General features: G+C 42.6%; 1 protein-coding gene across 1 annotated transcript; it reads left to right on the top strand.

Moving 5' to 3' along the window:
• On the top strand, nucleotides 1-26650 carry ABHD12B (abhydrolase domain containing 12B). The gene is made up of 13 exons (XM_045580885.1): nucleotides 1-271; nucleotides 4778-4905; nucleotides 6573-6675; nucleotides 8810-8929; nucleotides 11437-11467; nucleotides 14497-14542; nucleotides 14646-14775; nucleotides 15456-15493; nucleotides 17201-17280; nucleotides 23450-23532; nucleotides 25097-25175; nucleotides 26159-26277; nucleotides 26396-26650. The coding sequence occupies exons 1-13, from the start codon at nucleotides 48-50 to the stop codon at nucleotides 26421-26423; spliced, it is 1209 nt and encodes a 402-aa protein (XP_045436841.1). The 5' UTR covers nucleotides 1-47; the 3' UTR covers nucleotides 26424-26650.

Genomic DNA, 26650 nt, shown 5'->3' with positions numbered 1-26650 from the left:
GTCCGGCGGCAGCAGCTCCCGCGGCGGCGGTTCACGCGAGGCGCGCGATGGAGCCCTGCGCCCCGCAGCAGCTCCCGCGGCGGCCGTGCGCAATGGAGCCGCGCGAGGAGTACCACGGGGACCAGGAGGAGCGCGGGGACCAGGAGGAGCGCGGGGACCAGGAGGAGCGCGGGGCCGAGGAGGAGCGCGGGGACGGGGAAGACTGCGGGGACCAGGAGGACTGCGGGGACGCGGTGGCCGCCTGGTGTGACATGGTCGGGAGGAACGTGCGGTGAGTGCCGCCGCCACCTGTCCTCCCGGAGGAACGCAGTGCGGCCCGGCCGCTCATGGAGGGGAGGGGAGGGCCAGGGAGGGCCAGGGAGGGCGCGGGGAGCGCAAGGCCCTCCTTGGGGCGCTTCAGAGGCCCAGAGCCCTGTGATCGGGGCCCTTGGGATGACTCTTATCCTCAACCTCAGCCCCTACCCTGGCCGAGACTCTGGGTTTGATTTTTAAAAAACTATCCGTCTGGGCTTCTGAAATAGAGATACCAGAAAGATGGCTCAGCTTCCCCTCTCTTATCTGCCTGGACCATTATAATCCATGTGGTATGCTTGGGTGGCAGCGCTTTAGGTCGTGTGTGTGTGTGTGTGTGTGTGTGTGTGTGTGTCTGGTGGAAGCTGTGGGGCAGGGCTGCTGGCTCTCTGGCTGTGGACTATCTGGCCTATATTTAAAGAGCAAACATCCCTCCACGATGCTGGAGATGAGCAGGACAGTGAAACCATCACCTGGCGTCACCTGGGCCACGTTCTTGCATCCTTTAAATCTGAACTGTCTATGTGGATGCGTTTTTGTTTTCCTCCTTCCAGGAACCCTTGGCTCAAACAGTCGCCTTAAACCATCTGAACCCTCCAGCAATCTATTACCACCTTGTTGGCATTGCAGCCAGGTATTGCTTGGAGACCCAGGACCCAGGAACTAGGATATCTTGTTTTGTTGGTGTGGGAAGTTATTGGCATTTTTGTTTACTTAATATATATATATATTGTTATTGTTATTGATTTCAAAGAGGAAGGGAGAGGGAGAGAGAGATAGAAACATCAAAGATGAGAGAGAATCATTGGTTGGCTGCCTCCTGCACACCCTATAATGGGGATCAAGCCAGCAACCCGGGCATGTGGCCCTGACCCAGAATCAAACCATGACCTTCTGGTTCAAAGGTGGACACTCAGCCACTGAGCCATGCTGGCCAGGCTGTTTACTTTTGTTTTTGTTTAATTTTGTTCATTATGAAATACACAAGACTCGCATCGACGAAGGAGACTTCACTTTGGGACATCCAAGTGGTGAAGACAAACATGGATCTTGTCTTCTCTTCCTTCCGTGGCTCCGGGCAGGAAGCAGAGAGCAGCGCTCCCGGGCCCAGCAGTGCAGGCCCCGCCCTTTGTGTGGGGTCTGAACACCAGTCAGAATATTCCAGCTGACGGCACTCTTCAAACTTCCTATCCGCGGGCCTTCTCTCCCTATAGGGCCCGTTGTTCTGGGAAAACTGGCATTTACTGACTTTCTCCTTAGAGCTTTCTGTAGCGCTGATGGCTGACGGGTTAACATTTATTTGGCAGAGAATCAGAGCCGCAGGTCATGCTTTTAGAGACCAAGTCGCTTTTTTTTTGAGACTGGAATGGAGATGGAGAATTGGGGACCCTCTACGACGTGCCTTACTAATTACTAAAAAAATAAGTCTCAAGAGATGCTTCGTGAAGGAATAAAGTGCCAGCAGCGCATTCTTTGTCTGAGCTGAAAATTACTGGTCTAACTTGACATGGGCTGAGGCTGAGGCCCAGGCCAATATCCAGAATGCCGGGCCGCTTTCGTTTCTCGGAGCCGGTCACCTGAGGTCAGCTCACGTCATGAGGGCTCGCTGGGCGCCTTTTCTTTCAGTTTCTACCTGTTGTTCCACAAATCTTTACGAGCTCAGCCCTGAGCCGGGCAGAGAGGAATGTAAGAAGATCATTGCAAGCGGCGTGGTTCTTGCTGTCCGGAGCCTGGCCTTGAGTTGGGAGATCAGGGCTAATGAAGAGAAAACAATCAGGCAACAATGAAGGCTCCAATTATAATTGGTGGGAGGGGTGAAAAGAGAAGAAAGGTCCCCATAGGAAGATCTGTTTAGAGTAAGGTGGCCAGGACAGTCCTGATTTTTAACAATTTGTCCCGAGCCCCTCAGCGTTTTAAAAAAAGTCCCGATTTTTGGAAAGATTTCTAAAACGCCGTGGGACGCGGGACAAATTGTTAAAAATCAGGACTGTCCCACCAAAAGTGGGATGTCTGGTCACCTTAGTTTAGAGAGGCTTTGACAGAGAAGGGACAGCTGAGTGCATGGGAAGGGAGGGGACGGTCTGGTAGGGAGGAAAGAAGAGGGGAGGACGCAGATGTACCTTGCTGCTTGGTGATCAGTGCGTGTTGGCTGAATGAATGGGCGCCAATGGTGGTGGCTATGCAGCATGCCTTAGTATTTGGAATAGCTGTCTTGCCAAATGTAATTAGGTTTGGGCATCCCCAAGCTGGTTTGTAGACACCTCTGAGCACGAAGCATGAATGGTTTGCCCTGTAGCAGCTCAGGCCCCACCAGGTTTCTCCAGGAAGATGCATCCCGTTAGTTCCTGTGGCTCCTGCAGGAGGCTGTGCAGGTGCAGCTGCTGCTGATCAAAGGGCAGGCGAAGGAGCACAAGTATCCAGGTGGCTGTTTGATGTGGCTGCCCGTTAGCGGGGAGTGGGCTGACGCTGCATCCTCCGCTCAAATAAGATCTCTCAGCCACCGGTGACTTTTGATCCCCACCGATCTGGGGGACATCAAACTGACAATCCCCTCGTTAAAAGCAGCGCTGTCCCTATGCCAAGGGGTTCGGCCACTGTGTTCTTTCTCACAGAAGTGCCTTCAGCTATCGGAGAGAAGGGTCCTGTATGAATTATTCTTCAAAAACAGGAACAAGTTTCCCTCTCCTGCCTCGGCCTCCCAAGCACCCCACTAATTTCAAAAGATAACTTGGCAGGAGCCTAACAGGAGGGGTAGCCAGAGTTCAGAGAGGCAGAAGAATGAAAGCTGGGGCTGGCCGACTGGGAGGAAGCATCAGAATTCCGATTGTGTTCAGTTCTGCCTGGTTTGGCTTGATCTGTGGCTCAAAGCGACTTCTCTAGGTTTTGATGTCTTATCTTTAAACTCAGAACAATAATGTCCTCTCCTTTCTACCACCTTCGTGAAGGCTATTTTAAAATATTATGCAACCATCATTTTCATTTCTTTCTTGCTGGGTTCATGAGTAGGCAGTTCATGCCTCTGTCTGACGTATATGAAGAGCTGTTCATTGCCCTTAGCCCACCTATCTTTTCCACTCCCTGCAGAGTTGTTGGAAATCCATCGGAAAATCATTATCTCCTTCCTCCAGGCCTCTCCCAAACGTTCTAAGCGCTCTGGCTTTTAAGTTATTAACACTGGAGGGACGTTTTCTTTTTTAGAGGTCATTCTTTGTTACTTTGGTATCAGAAGACTCCCGAGAATACAGGTGCAGGAAGTGGGGAGTAAGTGGGAGCAGGAAGGGACCCTAAGAGGGGGCGAACATGCAGAATGCGAGAAGAGGGTCCTGAATCAGCCTTCTCCAAGAACTGAGTTTTGCCGGAGACCAGCCTCTCCCCTGGGGCTCATTTTTGCTTGCATGAGTGGCCAGATGAATTCCCAGGAGTGTGACAGCTCACGGGAGGTCATCACGGAACTCTGGGGTCAGAAAGACCTGGTCAGATGGCTGTGCCACTCACCGGTTGTGTAACCTTGGGCAGGTCACTTAACTTGTCAGTCTTCTCATTTGAAGGAAGTACAGGTAACGATAGTTATCTTCTCTCTGCCTCTGGTCTAGGGGAAACAATTCATCAAAAGTGCTTTTCCGCATCCCTGACCGCACGGTTTGCTCACACGGAGCAGTCTTTACATTGACTGCTCACAGTAGGGAAAGAGATGTGGACAAAAACTGGAAACAGGAGGTATTGACACTGATCTTGTTTCTCAAAGGTCAAAGACAAGCATCCCTCTTGAGAGATGTGGCTAGAGACCGACATTAGTCATGGACAAATCATAGTTTGTCTGCTGATGGCTCCCAGTTTAGGTGGCTTGTGACACAGGGAACAGTAGGATAAACAATATGCATGACCCCACTGTGTGCTCCCCTGAGCAGGCCCCAGCCCTGTTGTAGCCAACCTCCAGGTCCTCCCCTCTCCCCACTCTGCTCCTCGTGGTCCCTTTCAGCAGGGATGACACATCAGAAGTAGGGTTTTTCTCTTATCGGCTCATTTCTTCCTGAGACCCAGTCAGAAGAGTGATGATCTGATGATTATTTTCGTACTGCTTTAGCCTAAGAATAATAACTAACACATACAGCACTGAATTACGATATAATTAAAAACTGGGGCAACGGTTAAATTGAATTCTGGTTCCTGATGGCTTTAGGGTCCTTCTATGGGACTGCAGTGAGGGCATAAGCCTGGTGTCCCCTCCTCTCCTGTCCTGTCATGCTTGGGCTTTCCCACAGCTGGTTGGGGCCCTGCCCTATCGCTTTCCTCACCCGCTTCTCCTTAGTGCCTGCCCAGTCTTGATCTGCCCTAATTACATATTGTTCTGTGAATACTTACTAGTAAATGTCAAGTTATCTGTAATTTCTTGTGTTGGTCTCTGAAATTTGATTTGGACCTTAAGAGAAAAAACAAAACCTGGACTGATTTTTGAATACCCTGTTTGTTTCACGATGTCTTGCAGATCTATTCCACAACGCTGTGAAACTCTCGGAAGAAAAATTGCCACTCAGTACAACAGCTTTACCAGTAAACCATTAAAAGAGCACATTTTCCCTCCTCTGATGAACATGCTAATTTATTTTAATTTTTGTAAGTATGTACCCTTCATGTATTTGCCTATATATTTTTCCCAAATAAGGAACTCACTGCCCCTAAAGTTGTGGCACAATGAGAAAACACGGCAGTTATAAAGTTGTGATTCAAGTTAAATGGTCTGAAATCAATTTACTAATAATGGCTTTGGAGTTTAGCATAGGCCCTTGCAATCTGTTGGAGATAGAAAACCATGGCTTTGTAGGTAGTTTTCCAATTAAGGAGCTCTGACTTTATTTTATTTTATTTTTTTAATATATTTTTTATTGATTTTATACAGAGAGGAAGGGAGGGAGATAGAGAGTTAGAAACATCGATGAGAGAGAGTCATCGATCAGCTGCCTCTTGCACACCCCCTACTGGGGATATGCCTGCAACCAAGGTACATGCCCTTGACCGGAATCGAACCCAGGTCCCTTCAGTCCCCAAGCCGACGCTCTATCCATTGAGCCAAACCGGTCCCGGCAGGAGCTCTGACTTTAAATCAACTATTACTGCAAATGTTTTACTGCCTACTGTATTCTCTTTTTCACTTCCTCTTCTTGTCTATATTTTCACTTCCTATTCTTGTCGAGAGAGAGAGAGAGAGAGAGAGAGAGAGAGAGAGAGAGAGAGAGAGAGAGAGAAGTGCTGATGGTGGGATTCTATTTTCCCATGTCTTTTCCACTGAGTGCTATGTTAATCAATGCACTACAAAATCCTTCTAGTCCATGGGTAATATTCTCACCTACAGGTCCCTAGGTGTTGTATGCTTATTCTGGACATTTCTCTTTAAAAAGTAACACTTGACAGTAGCAGAACACTCATTACCTGTTCTAGGTCCTCTTATCTTTTTAGAGAAATGGTCTCCTTTGCTTTTAGCTCCAGATAAGGATAAGGATTGAATAAATTCCCTGCTATGAGCTACCACTCACCAGTGCTATTTTAAAAATCTAGCTTTAAAGAATTTTTTTTGGCCAATTCTTCTATAAGCTAGTCCTAGTTTATAAAATAAAACACTTTGCTTAATTAAGAGTAACTACCATAGGAACAAAACTAGCATGTTTTCCTTTTAAACCAAAAGAAGAAAAGTAGTTTTGTCCAAATGGAAATCATGAAAGAGAAAAAAGAAAAGAAAAACATACACCAATAAATGGAAAATATGAAGTAGGGTGGTTGAAATATATTAAATATAAAATAATTGCAAATATTTCAAGCTCATCAATGGAAAACCTAGAATCTCAGATTGGATTAAAAACAAAACAAAACAAAAAAAAAACAAGTTCCAAGGATAAATAATCTTCATCAGACACACTAATAAAAAAGAAAAAGAAAAAAAAATGACACAGAAAGAGAATTGTGAAAAAAGATAGACCAACTAACCATAGGTCAGAATAAAGCTGGGGTAAGTAGCTTAGTAACTGACAAAATAGAATTTATGGTAGCAAAATATTGTATAAGGGAAATTAGAGCAAGAAAACATAACTATCATAACACATGTGTACAAAATACCATGTCATTTAACAAAAAAGAGGTAAAATATGTTGCTAAGAATTTAGCGTAGTAGCTTGCAACTGAGAAACATGTTAGCTACAAAACTAATTACTTTTTTTGATTGTGATAAAAAAACAAACAAATACACCTGGGATTTGATTCTGGAGATGATAATGATTTCTGCCTTCCAGTCAAAGCACCGTTTCTTGTGGACTTAAAGAAGCCGGAGTTAAAGATGCCTCACACAGTGAATTTCTATATCAAGGTTGAGCCTGGGGTGATTCTGGGAATCTGGTGAGTGACCGCCTGGACACTGGGCTGCGTATGGACTTGGTGTTTGTGTTACAAGGGCAGGGGTGAGCAGTGCTGGGCTACTTCAGGGGAGAGGTTGGTGTCCTTGGAGGCACCCTGGAGCTGCTCCATGCGCCTTCCCTTTGTACTGATACTTGACCTGCTTCAGGGAGCCTTCCAGGAACGTTACTTTGGAGTGTGACAATTTTTAGGTGTTGTGCTGCTTTGGGTCCTTCTCCAGGCTTGGAGGACCTGGCCCTGGCCCCTCCTCCTGACGTGTTCTACACCAACCACTCTTCCCATTGTGCTGTAGATCCACCGGCCTCCTTGCATACCAAGCCACACTCTGTGTCTGCAACAATGCTATTTCCCTGCTCCTTCTGTCCTGCCTTCTTCCTAACTAACTGCCTACTCACCCTCTGGGTCTTAGGTGATTTTCAGGGAAGCTTTTCCTCATCTCCATTCTAGGCATATGTTACTGGCAGCCTGTATTTGTCCTTTATGGCATTGATTCCCACTGTAATTTAAGGAATGTTTGTGTGATTACTTGTGTTTGTCTTCCCTTATAAGACTATGTCTTTTTTTTTTTTTAATCCTCACCTGAGTATATATTTTTTTTTATTGATTTTGAGACAGAGAGAAACATTGATGCATGAGAGAAACATTTATTGGTTGCCTCTCATATGCACCCCGACTGGGGATCAAACCAGCAACCTTTTGATGTATGTGATGAGGCTCCAACCGACTGAGCCACCTGGCCAGGACCAAGACTATATCTTTCATAGGTGACTCTGTTGGTGGGTGTTCATTGCTTAGAACAGTGCCTGGCACAGAGAAGGAACTCAACAAATGTTTGTCAAACAGAGTCATGGGCATTCTATTTCCTTTTAAATACACTAATCTCAATATCTTCTTTTGTTTGGTTCTACTACTGTTCTTGGCTGCCAATTTTCCAGTGCTGATTTATATTTCATCTCCCCAAATTTAATCATGTGATCATGGAATGTTTAGGAACCAATATATTCACATAACTTTTTCCTAAACTGCAGGGACAGTTCAGTTAAGAATATTGGAGTATGACAATCTTTTTATTCTTTTTAAATATATATATATATTTAAAAAATCAATTATATATACTTGATTTTTTTTCAGAGAGGAAGGGAGAGAAAGAGAGAATTAGAAACATTGATGAGAGAGAAACATCCATCAATTGCCTCTTGCACACCCCCTACTGGGGATGTGCCTGCAACCAAGGTCCGTGCTCTTGACCGGAATCGAACCTGGGACCCTTCAGTCTGCAGGCTGACGCTCTATCCATTGAGCCCAACTGGCTAGGGCTATCATTTTATTGTTAATCCTAACACCATTGATCCTTGGTTTGGTGAGTGGATGTCTAGTTGGCATCTCTTGCTGCAGTGGTACCTGTCTTCTCAGGGCAGAGGCCCTGGGATTTGCTGTGAGCCTGTCTGCCTCTAAAGACTTAGAGGACTGAGGACTTGTCAGTTCTCCAAGTCACCTTATGACATGTCATGTGGCAGTGTTTATATTTTCAGGGTTTATTCATTGGTTTAACAGGGTGGAGGGAGTGAAGCTCAGACAGGTGTTTACTAGTAAAATATCACAAAGTCACTGGGTTTATTGAGTAAAATAGCTTAGTTTCATGTGACAGTTCTTTTTTTCTCACCTAAACGGATTTCCTTGTAAATTCTTACCAACTTGTCTATTCAGTCAAAACAATAGTATGTACAAATATCTGTTATCTTTTACTTGTTTCTACTCAATGGACTGCATTTTGGTGGATTGAACCCAAGAACAGCAGTGTTGGAAGATTATTAGGTGCGGGAGTCAGAAGAACTAAAACAGTAAATGGTAAAAAGGGGTTGTCTCTGTGCATGGGGGAGACGGGGTAGAGCAATAGTGGTTTTCATTATAGGATTCTTTGTAGTATTATAGTTTAATCTCTAGCATGTGCATATACTACTGATATAAATATCTATATATGCAAAATTATCTATCTATCTATCTATCTATCTATCATCTATCTATCTTACTGAGATAAGGAGTGTTTCAGACTTTGGCAAGGATGGGGAACTCTTCTCTCTGTCCATGTTTGTCGAGAACTTTCCTTGCTCTTCAGGCACACAGTTCCCAGCTGCCGGGGGGAAGATGCTAAAGGAAAGGACCGTTGCTGGTACGAAGCAGCCCTTCATGATGGCAACCCAATTATTGTCTATCTTCATGGCAGTGCAGAACACAGGTCAGTGGCTTTGCTTGGGTATTCATTCATTCACTTATTCACTCATTCATTTAAAGACAGAGAGACAGAGCATTTCAGCTCTGTAAGGGAGTGAAAGGCAGGGCTCAGTTTTCAACTCTAAGCATGCCTCCATGTATTTTTTTTCCCCTTTGATAAATTTTTAAAAATATATATTTTATTGATTTTTTACAGAGAGGAAGAGATAGGGACAGAGAGCTAGAAACATCGATGAGAGAGAAACATGGATCAGCTGCCTCCTGCACCCCCCCCCCCCACACTGGGGATGTGCCCGCAACCCAGGTACATGCCCTTGACCAGAATCGAACCTGGGACTTTTCTGTCTGCAAACCGATCTTCTATCCACTGAGCCAAACTGGTTTCGGCCTTTGATGAAATTTGATGCTGTTCTAGCAGTAGGCTTCTATTTAAAAACAAAATCCATATGTAGAATAATGTTGATCCTTAACTGAGAGGGATACGAATTTATAAGGTTTAGATATTAGTTTTCCAGGAATGCAGTGGTTCCTTTATTCCCTGAGAGTGTCTGAAATGATGGATTGACCCCATGGATGATTGGAAAGGGAATATGCATGACATATGGGGGTAGGAAGAGCAATTTCCACATTAGTGGTCTTTTCACAGAAATACATAAAGACCCTTTTATTTAGCACAAATCCTATTAATCAACAGTATGAACTTCCAGTGATCACCTGGAATTCTGACCATAGGTACTGAATTCTAGCCCAGGATATTGATGCCCCAGCTTCCTCTCTGTGGTCCCAGCCTTGCTTTGTGACAAAGATGCCTCCCAGAAGCCTGGCTCTCCTTTTATGTGCTGCCAGAGCCTCCTGCACACCCCCTTTGATGTGGGCCTGGAATTGTGGTGGGTGATGCTTATCAGCGGTGCTGGGCCACCTCAGCGTGGGGGAGGGCAGTGTGCCTCGCAGACCCACTGACCTGGCTCTGTCTCCGGAGGGACACTTCAAACTAAGTGACAAGGCCTGGCATCTGTCCCTTGGCTCCCTTGCCTAGGTCTCTTTTTCTCACTGTCACCGTCAGATGATGGCTTTCTCAAGACGTGCCATTGTTCAAGGGCTTTCTCTAGGTGTCCCTTTTAGAATCACATTTACAGATATTGGCTGAGAATTTACTATTTTCCAACGTGGTTTGACATAGGTCTGATAGTGCGGACTTGCACATGTGTTCCAATGCACCTGCTTGCAGATCCAGCCAATCATAATTCCTGTCTGCCCCGCTGGAGACTGCTATTGCTTCAGTCATCACAGATTCACTAGCTCAGGGGTCAGCTCCAGCCTCTTCCTGGCCCCTGCCCACAAGTCTCAACGTGCATCAGTAGTCCTGAGCTGAAAGGGGGCCAAACAGAGGTTATGGGGGACCTTGATGGAAACAGTGGATCTAGACTTGGGACCCATAAAAGCCCAAGAGGGGCCATGAACCCCCTCCCAAAACTGTACATAAAATTTGAAGTGTAAGTAAATACCTTTTACCCTTTGGGAAATGGGTCCAGAGCTTCAACCACATGTTCAAAGGTTTATAAAACTTGGCTCTGAGACAAAATGTTAAAGTCTCTGCCTTTTGAGTTGTTACCTTCTGTTTCATTCACGTATGATATAGTTATTCTGGAAACCAATGTTTCTTGTACCAGGGACGTGAGTATCTGTAAGGTTTGAGGTGCAGGAAACTGACCACCAAGACATTTTGAAGTAAAGTTTATTCCCCAGTAATGAGTGGGACTCATTACGGAGGTAGAGAAATCAGAATTGAAGGAGTGGGGAGGGGACAGGGGACCTAGCCGGGCTGCCGCCTGGGCATGGATCAGCAGCACGTGGCTGGTCTGGGGGTCTTTTTGAGGGGGGAGAACAGGAGAGGGTTGGACCCAGAGCAGAACAGGAAGGGGTGGGCTCCAGGACACTTTGGCACGCGCTGATTGGTGGTTCAATGTCTTGGGGATATCTTTGTGACAGATGCCAGTAATGTCATAACTCTGCCCACCAGTTGGAAGGAGGGAGAACCTGCTAGTATCCTTTGCTTCATCCGACACTTGGTGGCTGAGTGGATGGGGACCAGATAGATCTTAGAGCAGCGAATCACCTTTTGTTCTAAGAAGCCACTTTCTGGGACTTACTTCCCGTTAGCTTCTGAAAGTATTAGAAATAAGGTTTGCTGTGCAGGAGTGCGAGGAGATGGGTTTAATGCTTAGTCATCAAATGCTATGACAAGGAGTGGAGACCTGGCACCCAGCATTCATGCAGAGGAGCTGGGCAGCAGCGGGGCCCTCAGTCATTCCCCTGACACATCCGTTCCCCTTTCTCCTTGTTATTTATTTCTCTGACCCGAAGAAGACAGGTGTGAGATCAAATGGCAGCAGCATGATCGCGACTTTTACTGAATTTGTCTTCCCAATTTCTAAATCTTGTTCTCTCTCTCTCTCTCTCTCTCTTTTTTTTTTTTTTTTTTTTTTTTTTTTTTTTTAACCTTTTCTACAGGGCAGCTCGTCACAGGCTTAATCTAGTAAAGGTATGTCTGAAGGGGCCCCGAGGCACCCATTTATGTCTCCATGTCTCCATGTATTCTTTTCTGGGCTAGGTCCATGGATCTTCCTCAGCTTCGGCAAGGTTATCGACTGAGAGCTCCCCAGAGTGGATTTGGTGTCTGGGGCCCAAAGTCCCATGAGTGAGTGGACTTTCCTTCCAGCCTTGACCATGGGGGATCAAAATAGATGTGCCTTCATTAGCAGATGGAGTTGATGACATATTTGTTTGCCTTTCTGAGGCTGGGGGATGGATTGAGAGCTGATAGCTCAATTGATGTTTCTTTCTTTTCCGATTTAACCCACTGGAATTAATAATCATTCCAAGCGTGTATACATTTTGGGGACACCCTGTACTAGGTGCAAAAGTCACTCCTACAAGAAACAACCGTTTCTGTGATACAGGGTAAAGACATAGAGTGTCTGTTTTTAAGTCATTCACCCTGGCTTCAGCTCCATGAAGGGAGCAGCATGGATGGTGGCCACACTCAACTGTCCTGGCCTGCTCCAGGACTGCGGTTTTCGGGGGCAGCCCCTAGCATTTCCAGGTGTGAGGGAGAGGGCAGGCTTTGCACTCACCGTCTCTGCCTCTGACTCAGAGCCTGTCAGGCAGGTTGTTGATCCTCTCCCACACGCCAGTTGGGTAATTTTTGCCACAGGTGACCAGGCAGCTTGTCCAATTACTGACCACAAGACATGATCTCGCCTGTCATGTGCCAGCTCCCACCTCCACTCTTTCTTGATTTAACAGTAAGAGTGGGGCCCAGAATCCCCAGCCCCTTCTTCATCCTCCCTCCCCTGTTCAGACAGGAAGCTCCTCTCTCCACTGCCTCTCAGAGCTGCCTCTGGCGGAGGAGTGGAAGGCTGGATACAGTTTTGCCTGGGGTGGTGATGCCCATTAGTGTTTAGGTCTGCTCTCCACCCTGCACCCCTCTCTTTGCACTTCCCACAGGGGATGGTGGTAAAGCTGATGTGTCCCTCCCACTCTTGGCAGAGCTGGGAGGTCCCTTGTGTGCACAGAAGGAAGAGTTGGCGGTGTAGTCATCCCTGTGGCAGCAGGGGTGGGTGGGAAGGTATGATGGCACTTCTTCCCCCGGGCAGATTCTGGATACCACAGCCACCGTCCTCATCTCCCAGCCTGACCGCGCCTCCTGGGCTCTTCCTTTACTTATTTGGATAGGTGGTGACTTTGAAATGAAATTGCTACAGAAAACTTTAAGCATTAAGTTTATTCTTCTTTGGGATTCCCCCCTCCCCTCCCCCAGAGATAAATTCTTAGATTCCGTTGCTGTTGTTATTCTTGAGTTGGATTGTCAAATGGTCCTTCAGTTTACAGTGTCACAAATAACACACGAATATTTCTATTTCCCTGGGTGCTTAACTGTCCTGCCTCTTAGATAACTTTTTTTTTTTAATGGATGTAGTTTAAATAGGTATTAAAAAGTTACATTTATTTTCTCATTATCAGTTCTATTTTTTAAAAATATATTTTTATTGATTTCAGAGAGGAAAGAAGAGGGAGAGAGAGAGATAGAAACATCAGTGATGAGAGAGAATTATTGACTGGCTGCCTCCTGCATGCCCCCTACTGGGGATTAGTCCAGCAACCCAGGCATGTACCTTTGACCAGAATCAAACCTGGAACTCTTCAGTTCACAGGCCGATGCTCTGTCCACTGAGCCAAACCAGCTAGGGCTATCAGTTCTGTTTGTATGTAAAAGTTCATAATGAGTTTCAGCCACCCACTTCCACCCACAGCCGCGGGAGAGGAGGCACGGTATTTGGACACAGGCAGGCCCAGGTGTGAATCTTGGTTCTGCCTCTAGACATTTGGGTGACCAAATACGAACAGATTATCTAAACTAGGGGTGTCGAACTCAATCAGAGAAGGGGCCAAAATCTAAAATCCAGCCTAAATCGCGGGCCGAATGGTTTACTGAACAGTCATAAACTGTCATTGTGATGGAAACGCAGCGGAGTGCAGTGATGACAGTGCGGTGCGGGCCACATTGCAAGGCCTGGCGGGACGGATTTGGCCTGCGGGCCTTGTGTTTGACACATGTGATCTAAACTCTCCACCCACGGCTCAGTTTCTGTATCTGTTACATGGGGAGAATACCGACCTTATGGGGCTATTGTGAGGATTTAGTTTTAAAAGTGTCTGTACAGTAAACTTTGTCCTTTTTTCTGTCTATCTTTGTAATTCAAAGTTATGTTTTCATATTCTTTCCTCGTTTGTCTACATAGGGTTTGGCAGTAGTTTGATATCATCCAACGATCTCTTTATCTTTGATTAATATTAACTCTTTATCTATTTATCTATAATAATAAAAGGGTAATATGCTAATTAGACCAGATGACCTTCTGGAGGAAGCCGGGGGCTGGAGGGAAGCCACCCAGGTCCCAGGTGCCTGCCGGTGGCCGGAGGAGGGAAGCCCAGATCCTGGGTGTTGGAGGGAAGCTGGAGCCGGCAGCCAAGGGAAGGAAAGCCTTCTCTTGCATGAATTTTCGTGCATCAGGCCTCTAGTATTTAATATAATGATCTCCCTCTTATTTGACTGCCTCTACTACAATTCTGTATAGAGTTCTTATACTCAAGGGAATTCTTAAAAAGGACATTTATTATGTACCAAGTTATTTTAATATGTCATCTCATGTAATCTTCCAACAATCCTAAAGGCAGCTACTATTGTTTTTCACTTTTCAGAATAACATTGGCATATTTAAATGTTAACTGGCTTGCCCAAAGTCACAGAGCTGGCAAGTGGCCCAAGGTCACGGAGCTGGCAAGTGGCAGAGCCACACTGGGACCCAGGCTGTCGGACCCAGTCTGCCACACTGCGCTCCTTACTTCCCATTGAGTCTGGCCATCTCAAGATTGAAGGAAAACACCAGATTTCAAAAATAAATCTTTTCCCTACTTATTTATTAAAGTGTCACAACGAGGGTTATGGAAATGCCAAACCTTTTCTGTCTGCGCCTTCTAATGGAAGATAACGGCTCCTTTGTCATCTAGGTGCTGAGCGATGGTGGCTTTCACGTCTTGTCTGTTGACTACAGAGGTATGTGCTAAGATCAGTGCACAGATTTTTCCAGAAGCAGGAGGCTTTCCGTGATTCCCACTTTGGAGGCGGTGATACTGTGTTTGCCTTTTCTTGCTGCCAGGGTTCGGGGACTCTACGGGTAAGCCCACAGAGGAGGGACTGACTGCGGACGCTATTTGTGTTTATAAGTGGACCAAGGCAAGAAGTGGCTCCACCCCCGTGTGCCTCTGGGGCCACTCTCTGGGTACAGGGTAAGTGGGGTCTGCCGATGGGTCCATGGGGTGCGGTCCTTGGGGCTCCAGGCAGGAGTGAGCCCTGAAAGGAGCAATGCCCAACCCAGTGGTTGGCAAACTCATTAGTCAACAGAACCAAATATCAACAGTACAACGATTGAAATTTCTTTTGAGAGTCAAATTTTTTAAACTTAAACTTCTTCTAATGCCACTTCTTCAAAATAGACTCGCCCAGGCAGTGGTATTCTGTGGAAGAGCCACATTGAAGGGGCCAAAGAGCCGCATGTGGCTCGCGAGCCGCAGTTTGCCAACCATGGTGCTAGGGCAGCAGTCGCCAACCTTTCGGACCTCACGGACCACCAGTGGCGACAGAGACTCTCTGGCTTCTCTCACTTCCCACATGTGGCTGGAAACCTTGCCCTCTGTGTGTCTGTTCGTAAAACACGGGAGCCCTACAGTTACCTGTGACTCTGGAGCCCATTGCAGAGCTCTCCTTGAGAGTTTTAAGGAAAAGGGTACTTAATTTAGAGTCAGGGGACCCCTGGAAACCCTGTGCAAAATGTTGTGTCTATGTGCATTTTCTAACCGGAGCTTCTAGAGCTTCCATCAGATGCTCCGGCTGGGTGTCCCATTTTGTATCATTTACTTGACCTTTAAGTCACGGCTTCACATATGCCCTAATTTTCATTGCTTTCCAGAGTTGTAACGAATGCCGCAAGAGTCCTGGAAGAGAAAGGTACTATCCAATGATTCGTGGTATAATTTCCTGGCTGGAGATGGGGAACTGAAAAGGGTCAAGAGACTACTGGGTACACTTCCAACACAGAGACACTAAAGCACCCCAACTTTAGGCAGTTTCTGATCATGCAGCAAACGTTCATTTTTCTCTCCATTTAATAATAATAAAAAAAAGTTGTTTTTCAAGATGATGAAATTAAAAAATAAATACCAAGGAGAGACTTAAAATTACCTTTGAAAGAGCCCTCGATGTGAAGTGATAATCACTGTTATTACGGAGCCATTTGGGTCACAGGAGAGGAAAATAATGCGTATGGAATAACAGGCAGGGCTTGCTCCCTGCAGCCCTTCTTACATAATATTTATGTCAGCATTTCTAAAAGTGTCCTGAGAACTGCCTGTATCGGAATCTCCTGGGGATGCTTTTTTTTTTTTTTTTTTTTTTTTTTAAACACAGGTTTCCTGGATCTATTTTCATGACTGGAATCTCTGTGAATAGGACAAGGTGACTTTGACAACATTAAAAGCTTGTAGTCGCTTGCATCACATCTTAAACTTTACTTGGCAATAGAGGTCAGGTGGAGTTACGTAAACATTTTAAAGCAAGTCACCTGCTATTCACAATCTTAATTACATATGTAAATAAACTAAGCATTATTTCAATGCTCCACTAAGCTCTCACAGCTCCCTGTCACTTCCTTCACAGTGTTGACTCTGTTATAATATCTGAACTAAATTCTCACATACATGAATACTTCACTTCCTAGATAATGCAGTGACCTTGGAACACTATGGTTCCATCCACTTCCTCAGCTTATGAACTCTTGCTATCATGTATTTTAATTTACTCTGTACACACTCCATAAAACATTATTCTTCTTACATTATGAAAGCCAATATTTAGATTTACTTTTCTTTGCTCTTTATTAGTTTCAGCATTTTTCTGTTTTTACCTGGGATTTTTTTTCTGCCTGTCTATTGGTGATGAATTCTCTCAGTTTTGGTCTGAAGATGTCTTTATTGCATCTTCATTTTTTAAGGATATTTTCACTGGGCATAGAATTCTAGGTTGGTAATAATTTTATTCCAACACGTTATTCAGGGTTTCACTGTTTTATTAGGAAGTCAGCTGCCAGTCTTACTGTTGCTCCTTTGAAGAAAATGCTTTTTTCTCTGACTGTTCTTGAGATTTCCTTTTGGTCTTGGCTTTACAAAATCTCACTGATTTAGCAGCCCTCAGGTGCCTTCAAACACACACATACACATGCACATCTCCTTTGACACACATTTTCTAATTGTTCTCTGGGAAAGTGTTGGCCAAAACAACCTAATCAGCCTCTGGCACATTCTTAACAGTGAACCGCAGAACAGTTTTCCTTCCCATAGTACTTTGCTTTCTGAAATTACCCAAGGCTTGATGATCTGGTTTTGTTTTAGAGGAAGGTGCTGGTTTGCAACTACCATGTGCAGGGAAATCTCTTGGTTGGTGGGTGGGGGAGCTTGTTAGAAATGCACATTCTCACCCCCCCCCCCCCCCCCCCCCCTTGAGATTCTGACTTCTGATTCAGTAAGTCTGGAGTGGGGTCCAGGAATCTGCATTATTAATAAGTTTCACAAATGATGTACAAGACCTTTAGTACCCCTTATTTAGGGAAGGTGATATTTAAATATGCTAGGGGAGTTATTTCTTTTTTATATTTTCAAGGATCCCCAGTTGATGCTATTGTTCTGGAAGCTCCATTTACCAACATGTGGACTGCAAGTATCAATTATCCCTTGTTAAAGGTGAGTCTCTTATTCATCTTCACAAGATGTCAAAGTGTTTCCACACATTTATGTTTCTTAACCACATTCTTTTTCTTAATTAGTTTTATATGCCTCTAAGTTACTCTAACTTGAGATAGGTTATTAGCCAGTTGCAATTAAAGAAGGGCATGAATCCTGGCTTTTGGAGTTGGTAGTCCTTTTATTTTCTTCTAATAGATTGAGTAGCTTATTAAAAGCCAAAGTTTTATCTTTTATAATTTTTAATAAACAAGTTAGGATTATCTATTTATTATTTACCTATTTATTATTCATAATTTGATGAGAAGACAGCCTCTAGAGAATCCAAGGAAGCTGCCGAATGATTTTATACAGTATCCCATGTAGAGGAGACAGTCTTTCCAAGAAGGTAAGATATAAGGAATTGGGCAACAAGTTTATCCAAATTTTATAATTTTATTTCAAGCCCAATGCTCAATTGCGTATAGTCATACATCCACATAAATGTTAGCAAATGAGTGAAAGGGAGGAAGAGAAGTGGGGAGAGAGGGGAGAGAGAGAGAGAGAGAGAGAGAGAGAGAGAGAGAGAGAGAGAGAGAGAATAGAAGAGATTCTTAAAAGGAATACATGGCCACACAATTTAAATTGTTGTCTAATGTTGGAAGGCAATGTGGTGCACTTTTCTCCAGCTGTCTACTTTTAGAATCTTTTGTACAATAAACTCTCTTACAACATCCTGGAATTTGCTTAACTGTTTCAGAGAAAGGCAGTGCATTACTTCTGGGACAGCTATTTCACAGAATCACAGAATCTTGAAAATGTCTAAACTTCAACTCAATACAGGAATCTCCTCTACAACAAGCATGTCAAACTCCAAGGCTAACAGGAGCCAAATAAACAAGGTTTAAGTTTATGGGGACTGCAAAAAAAACCCCAAAAGTTTCAATTTCATAGAAACGGTGTTTATTTAGATAGAGACATGCTGAATACAAAGGGCTGAAATAAATGAGTAATCTTTAATATAAATTAATAGAATATTTTAATAAAAATTAATATTTTTCTTGAACATTAACTTATCAGACACTGAATAACTGCACAAATTAGTAAGCGTAATGCAAATAAACTTATTTTTCTTGTTTGCTGAAAGTGAAATATTTTCTGTTGTACACACCAAACATGTCAGTCCAAGACTAACGATGTGGCAATCAGCTGTTAAAATATTCGCTGCTAGTATTAGTGGGGAGAAATGGTGCACCTGCGCATAAGGGAAATGAATGCAACATGATTATAGTAATAAATAATTAATGAACATTGTAGTTCGTTATTAATAATTATGTATAACAGGATATTGTAAAAATCAAGTTAAGAATTTTTTATTACAATGTTTCTTACATATCATTGTATTGGCTGGGCTGCAAAAATATATATGGGCCATGAGTTGGACATGCTTGCTCTACAATCTAAAATACTGAATGCTGAGTAACTTAAGATTTAATAAATACAACATTTTCAATTGGTTCTAGATGACTGAATATTCATTTTAAGATAACCATTACTTGATCATCTAGTATATTACTCCAAGTAATTACTAATGAACACGAACTTTTGATATTTTGCAATTCAAATACAGTACAGTCTTTCCACTTTTGTTTCTTTTTAAAAATTTTATAATTTTGAAAGTTAACATAATAGAGAAAATACATGATATAGCAAATATAAGCTGAACACCTAAGTCAAAATGTAACCAACATTGCCTTAGCTGGGGCGGCTCAGTTGGTTGGAGCATCATCAATTCTCCATCAGGACATGTGCCCAGGTTTCCAGTTCCATCCCAGTGGGGGCACATTGAGGAGGCAACAGATTGATGTTTCTCTCTCACATTGATGTTTCTCTCTCTCTTTCTCTCTCCCTTCTTCTCTATAACAATAAAAAAAATTAACCAAAATGCAAATCAAGAAATTAGCATCACCAGAAGACTCATCTGTTTGTCACTTTTTAATCTAATAATTTTAGCTGTAATCCTTAGCCTGAACTTTATGGTAATCACATCCATCATTTTCAGTTCTATGAGTGACAGCCACATATTTTTTTCTTTATAGTGTTACCACCTGTGTGTGCATCTCTAAGCATTATAGCATTGTTTGTTTTTAAACTCTACATATTAAAATTACATAGGATGTATTCTATTTTTTCACCCAACATATATTAGTAGGATTTTATCCATGAAGTATAGCTGTAATTTGGTCATTTTCATTGTTATGTAGTATATAAGTGTATAAATATAGTACAATTTATTGATCTAAACTATGGTTTGTAGACATCTGAGTTGCTTTTTATTTGGGATAATTAATAACATCATTGTTATAAGTATTCTTGAACATGTATTCTCTAAACTTGTGTACATATTTCAATGGAGTATACATTGGGAGTGGAACTGCAGGATAATAAGGTATGCATAAATTCAGCTTTAGTAGTTAGAGTGCCAAGCAGTTTTCCAAGGTGACTTTGCCATTTTACTCTCCACTTACCGTACAAGAGAGTTCAATTGCATCATATCCTTACCCTCATACTGCCATCTCATTGTGGTTTTAATTTGCATTGGATGACTAAGGAAGCCAGGCATTTTCCCATATGTTTATTAGCCACTTAGATATCATCTCTTGTGACATACTTGTTCATGTCTTTTGCTCATTTTCAAATTGAGTTGTCTTTTCATTTGTAGAAGTTCTTCATAGGGTAAGTCATTAAAATTGTTTTTCAAATATATTCTATTTTTTTGCTTTTAAACAAATATTTGTTTTGCTTTTTTACTCTATATTCCTATATTTTGATGTGAACCAGTTTACCAACATTTTCTAATGGTTAATACTTTTTGAGTCCTGTTTAATAAAACTCTGCTTAAAGATACTCTTCTGTGCTGTCTTCTTGAAATTGTTTTACCTTTTACATTTAGAGCCATATCCCACGTATGTATTTTTGCATATGTAGGATATATAAATTCTTAGAGCTTTCCAGTTGGCTCACTGCCATTCACTAAATGGACCTTCCCCATTACTGCGGTGCCAATGTCTGTATATACCAGTATCTCTCTCTACATATATTCATAGGTCTGTTGGAGAGTCTCACATCTCTCCCATGTCTATTGTCCATGATAATATGAATACTACATCTCTTAATGACTGTAGCTTTATAATATGTCTTGATATATCTAGTGAACTTCTTCAGCTTTGTTCTTATTCAAGACCATTTTGATCTTTTACATTTCCACATATATTTTGGAATATATTTATCAATTTTCTCAAAATTAAGTTAATTATTGTATTCTTTTCCATACCAACAGCGGTAAACCTACTTTTGCCTAATCCTGTATACTCTGTATGATTTTAGCTTTTGAAATCTGCTCTGAGTTGTTTTATGTCCCAACAAAGGGTCAATTTTGGTAAATGTTCCATATATTTGAAAAGAATGTGGTCTGTTATTTTGGGTATGCTGTTCTAATGTGTCAGTTAGACTGTTAATCATGTCATTTGTTTCTTCTATATCCTTACTGATTTTTTTGACTATTTGTTTTATCAGTTGCTCAAGGAAGAATATTAAAATATCTCACCATTATTTTGGAATTGTTTATTTCTGTTTTAGTTCTGTCAATTTTTGCTTTAGTTTTTTTTTTTTTTTAGGTTATATTTTTAGGAATATATACTTAATAATGTAATTTTATATCTTTTATGTGAGCTTATCCTTTCATGTATCTGGCATTTTAAGAATATTTATCTGGTGTATTCCAGAACAGAGAGGAGGCAGGGAGACCCAATTAGGAACCCAGGCTGTGCTCTTGGCTGGAGGGGATGCTATGACCTCTGAGTCTCAAAGGGCACCTATGCTGGGAGGAGTGAGGAATAGCAAAGCAGATTATTGGCTCAGGCCAGCTTTCTTCTCTCTCCTTTGGAATTTGAGATGAATTGCTGAAGGGCTTCTCTTATTGACTTTTCCTAGAGGAGTCCTGATTCCAGGGGTAGTGGAATCAGAAGACAAAGAAAAAAGTAAACAAAATAAGAAATCTTGCCCTTAGTGTGGGTGAAAGGCCGGCAAAGGGAGAAAGGGAAGGAGAGACAGTGTTGGGATCTGCAGACTGTACCTGAATGCAAATCACTTGCTCTGGGACCAGGCAAGAAACGCCGGTCAGACAGATCCCACCAAACCACGGAGGTTCCTGAGGCCAACGCCGGCCGCTGACATCTGTCTTCACAGCAGATCTATACCCATTTCCTACCCAATTCCCCGATTTACCCAAGTTCCTGACAGTTTACCCAATGGCATGACTTACCTTTTAAAACCAGAAAAAGTTTTTTTTTTTAAAGTTTATTATATTTAGAAAGTTACTATTCTCTATGTTACTATAGCTCATTGAGGGAGACTACAACAAGTTACATTCGACAGCAGCTAACTCTAATTTCTCTGTACTCCTAAGGGAGCAGTGATATGTATAATCTAAAAATGGCTTCTATGGTGAACATAATTCTTTTCTTTTTGAAATCGTGAAGCTGAAGTTCATATTTACTGGCCACAGCCTAGCAATTCTGTTCCCATTTGCTTCCCTAGACAACATCCTATTTTATTACAACCTTCTTCCCACTCCCCTCTATTCTAAGGAATAAAATCTGAGTGAAATTCACTCACTCACAGGAAGATGAAAAGGACTGATGATAGCTTAAAGTGTACACCAGGAATATTACCATAATAGACTCATTCCATGTGTTGCAAATATTTATTAGGTACCAGGACATTTTCTAGATTCTGGAGATACCACAGAGAACAAGAAAGCTGTGGTCCATCCTCCTATGATGTTTACATACTTTGAGAGACAGAAGACAAGTACTAGTACTAGTCCACAACACGAGGATTTTCAGTAGAGAGAAGTGCCGTGAAAGTTATAATGTATGTGACAGGGAATGGCTGGGTGGTGGGAGGTCAAGGTTCCGTAGTTGTTAGCGAAAACTGCTCTGAAAAATATCATCTGAGCTGAGACTTGCAAGACAAGGAGCCAGCTTTCACGGGGAAATGTGGAGGACTCGGACTGAGGCAAAAGCAAGGACAAGGGCCTTGGGGTGGGATCGAGGCTGTTCCAGGAACAGAAGGCAGCTGGGCCTGACCTAGAGAGGGAGGGCGTAGTGAAGGATGAGGCTGGAGATGGAGGCAGCAGCCGGATCGTGGCAGGCCTCGAAGGCCGAAGTGACACTGGGTGAATTCCAAGTGCCTTTGGAGGGTGTGAAGCAAAAGAGTGACAGGATGTGACTGGCACCTTGTTAAAGCCATCACTGGTTTCCCTGTGGGAAATGGACTATAGCGGGGAGAGGGTGGAAGCAGAGGGTCACTCGCAGTTGTTGGTGTAATTCAAGCAAGAGAGGAAAGGTGGGTTAGGATGGGTGACAGGGAATGGAGAGAAATGAATGTATTCGGGATATAGTTTGAGGGTAGAATTGAAGTTGGTGAGGAAGGGTTTTGTCCCTTCCTCATTTTTAGTTGAAATGAATGCTTTTTGGCATATAATTTACCTAGTGACCTCATCAAAATATGATAAAGCCGATTTAACTAGAATTTAAGTCACTGGAATTTGCCATTAAAAAAGGAAATTCAGTATGTTTAGAATGTAATTGTTGTATTTGGAGTTGGTGGTCATTTTAAAACCTGACATGCCTTTTAAAACAACTGCAGTATTAATTCAACAGTTTGTAACACTCAGATCCTTTAAAACTAGTTATATGTATTGTGTACTTTCAACAGGGTTTTTTGACTAATCGGAATATTCTGTTCCCCAACTAAACCAGTTAGTTATCAATATATTCACTGTAGAAGCAATTTTTAGATTATGAATATCACTGCTTCCTTCAGAATATGAAGAAATAAGTTAATAGTGCTGTTTGTATTTTAAAGAAAGGACAGTCAGTGAGGTTCTGTGGATGGTGGGTTTATGTGTGATTTGTTTCTTCAGTTCCTTTTGTATTTTCCAAATTCCCTACAAAGATATGAATTACTTTTACAATTATAAAAATTTTGCTTTTTTTCCTTCAAAAAAAGTTTATTATATTTAGAAAGTTACTCTCTATAGTATCATCATTCATGGTGGAAAACTACAACAAATTATATAGCTGCAGGCAAAGTTTTAATTGTTTTTTTCCCTTAAAAAAAACAGATTTACGAGAAACTTCCAGGATTTTTACAAACACTTATGGATGCTCTGAGAAAAGACAAAATAGTCTTCCCTAATGATGAAAAGTAAGCTAATGATTAAATATGTCCATTGTTCTATTACTATGCGTGTACGATTCTGGCGGTGGGGTTGGGTTGTGACTTACTGGATGGGTAGATGAGAAGTCTGAAAGACTAGATGAGAATTTGCAGGTGGGCATAGGATTTAGAGTGCTGTATCTACAAGTTTTTAGTATTTGGCATTTTACTTATGACTTCTTTGATGACTTTACAGATTCAATATTTTCTCTGAAGTCATAAAGGGAGCTGTAGATTTAAGGATTCCTGACTTTAGGCCTTATTCCGCACATAACTAAAATCTATCTACTATTCAGCCTAGTAACCTGACAGCAAATCCAATGAAAAGAACTTGGCAAGTTTCCCTCTCATAGTTGGAGAATTTGAGCACCTGCAAATATGTAGTTGTTATCAATATTTTTATATTTCTACACACTTGAGGGATATAACATGCTCAGGAATAACAGCAGTTCACTGGCATGGATGGACGGGTATCAGAATGGGGTTGGGGAGGGAAGTATTGAGAATGTCATTGCAGTCAAGAACGAACATTCTTCATGCCACAGCCTTTTTGAAAGGCTTCCTCCAAAATAGGAAGTTGACCAGGAAGCTAATCAAACCCATTAATTAGATGTTCATTCCAATTTATAGGGAAAAGTGAATAAACTGTCACAAAGATTTCTATTTTGTCCTGTGGTAGTTCTTGTTATTTTGGGTTCTTTAGTTTTCTTTTAGAGTCTTTTATTTTTTAAAAAAAGTTTTTATTGATTTTTTTTTAGAGAGAGAGAGAGGAAGAGAGAGAGGGAGAGAGAGAGAGAGACATCAATCGTCTCAATGTATGCACCCTGAATAGGGATCAAACTTGCAACGTGGGTATGTACCTTGACTGGGAATCAAGCAGGTGACCTTTTGGTGCATGGGATGATACTCAACCGACTGAGCCATATTGGCCAGGACTTATTTATTTATTTATTTAAAATATATTTTATTGATTTTTTACAGGGAGGAAGGGAGAGGGATAGAAAGTTAGAAACATCTATGAGAGAGAAACATCAATCATCTGCCTCTTGCACACCCCCCATTGGGGATGTGCGCCGCAACCAAGGTATATGCCCTTGACTGGAATTGAACCTGGGACCCTTGCATCTGCACGCTGACACTCTATCCACTGAGCCAAACCGGTTAGGGCAGGGCTCTTTTAATTATAATATTCCAAGTATTATGATATTAGGTGGAGTAAGGAAAAAGATAAGGTTCTTTTAATTTTCTCTACAAATTCAATACTTCAGTGTTCTTTATTATTTTAAAGAAAATCACATGGAAGTAGATTAAATTAATTAGATACCTAATTAAACTACATGAGTACATAGGAGAAAGAGACTATTACCCAGAAGAAAAATAAGTTACTGTGTGAAGTTTGTTATATATGAAGTTGTTATGCCTGGGAGGGAAGGAAAGAGAATTCTTGTATTTGGGCAAACCTCATGTTTTGGTAAAGCTTTTACTTGGAGGAGGTGGAGAAGTCCTAGCGTGTAATTCTTGAACTGAATGTTTTTCTTCTACCTGTTCCTAGTGTAAAATTCCTGTCTTCCCCCATCCTCATCCTTCATGGCGAGGATGACAGCACAGTGCCTTTGGAGATTGGAAAACAGGTAACTGTGAACTGAGTCCTGACTGAGACATATTGTTCTTATTTCACCATCTTCTCTTCTAGTCCAACTTTGAGGAGAGCCCAAAGGAGGGTCTCTGACATTCTAAGGGATTCTCTACACCCATAATAACCATGCTGCCTGGTGTATACAGTAAGCATCCACGCTAATCGCTCCAAGGAGCATTTGTGGTGGACCTTGACTCCTCATTTGGGGTCTGTGAACCTGGAAGTGTTGTGGGGACCCAGGATACTATAGGGACATGTATCTTTCCTGTAGTGGCTCTAAAAATGGGGAGGCAATTTCTTTCCTTTTAACCAAAGTGCATTCATTACAATTCCTTGTCTCCTTACAGGGAGGTATGGACAGTGGAAGGATGTCCTATCGGCATTCTCTACTAGTCATGCAGCTTTCAGTGCTTTAGTTGTAGAGGCAGTCAGTTGGGAATGTGGAGAGTCTTCATGTCTCTGACCTAATGGGACTAACTCCTCAAGCTGGCTGTTTCTGTACCGCTGTAAGAAAATCAGCCTAGCTAAATGAAATAAGCCAGGCAGAGAAAGATAAATATCACATGATCTCATTCATTTGTGGAAAATAATGAATGGCATAGACTGATGAACAAGAACATACACAGATCCTGAGAAACGTCGATCAGAACGTCAAACCTCAGGGAAGATGGGGGTCAGTGGGAGTAAGGGGGAGAGATCAACCAAGGGATTTGTGTGCATGCATATGAGTCTAATCAATGGACACAGACAGCAGAGGGGTGGGGCATGAGTGGGAGGTGGGGAGTAATGGGGAAATAAGGGCACATATGTAAAAAAAAATTTAAAAAAGTAAACAACAACAAAAAAAGGAAAGGAAGGAAGGAAGGAAGAGGAAGGAAGGAAGGAAGGAAGGAAGGAAGAAAAAAAGAAAGAAAACCAGCCTAGATAAACAACAGTCTTGATGGTCAGCCTTAAGTCTGTTTTTCTGTGCCCTTGCAGCTCTATGAAATTGCACACAATGCATACAGGAACAAAGACAGGGTCAAGATGGTGATCTTTCCTCCTGGTTTCCAACACAACCTGCTTTGTAGGAGCCCCACCCTGTTAAAAACCGTGAGGTAAGAGTAGCTTTGCTAAATGTGATTTTCTCCCCTACAGGCAATTAGGGCTGATCTGGCTTACGTGGACCTCGAGGTGGGGGAAGCATGTGATCTGATCTAGGTCCTTTTTCTGCAGAGAGTTCCTGAGCCAGCAGTGGGCGTGAGGTCGGAGAGCAGCAGAAACCTCCCTTGAAGACTTGGTCCAAACACCACCTGTGATGTGTACTTCTTGTATAAAACTGTACCGAGATGCTTGGATGAGCTAAAGTCTGCCAGTCACTTGCCAGCTACAAAGCATGGATGCTGGGTGGTATGGAATGCTCTCATTTAGTTCATGGAGCATGCTCAAACATCACTGTGAAGGATCAGAATTTGGTAAAAACTGGACCCC

This window comes from Pipistrellus kuhlii, unplaced genomic scaffold, assembly GCF_014108245.1.
Source record: "Pipistrellus kuhlii isolate mPipKuh1 unplaced genomic scaffold, mPipKuh1.p scaffold_m20_p_1, whole genome shotgun sequence".
NCBI classification, from domain to species: domain Eukaryota; kingdom Metazoa; phylum Chordata; class Mammalia; order Chiroptera; family Vespertilionidae; genus Pipistrellus; species Pipistrellus kuhlii.
This window is presented reverse-complemented; position numbering and strand designations above follow the sequence as displayed.

Excerpts from the sequence above, each read along its gene's own strand:
- ABHD12B (XM_045580885.1), top strand. The coding sequence starts at position 48 with ATGGAGCCCTGCGCCCCGCAGCAGCTCCCGCGGCGGCCGTGCGCAATG. Across the intron at positions 11,468-14,496 it reads ACAGGCTTAATCTAGTAAAG|GTGCTGAGCGATGGTGGCTT; the intron begins GTATGTCTGAAG and ends TTTGTCATCTAG. Across the intron at positions 25,176-26,158 it reads CTTTGGAGATTGGAAAACAG|CTCTATGAAATTGCACACAA; the intron begins GTAACTGTGAAC and ends GTGCCCTTGCAG.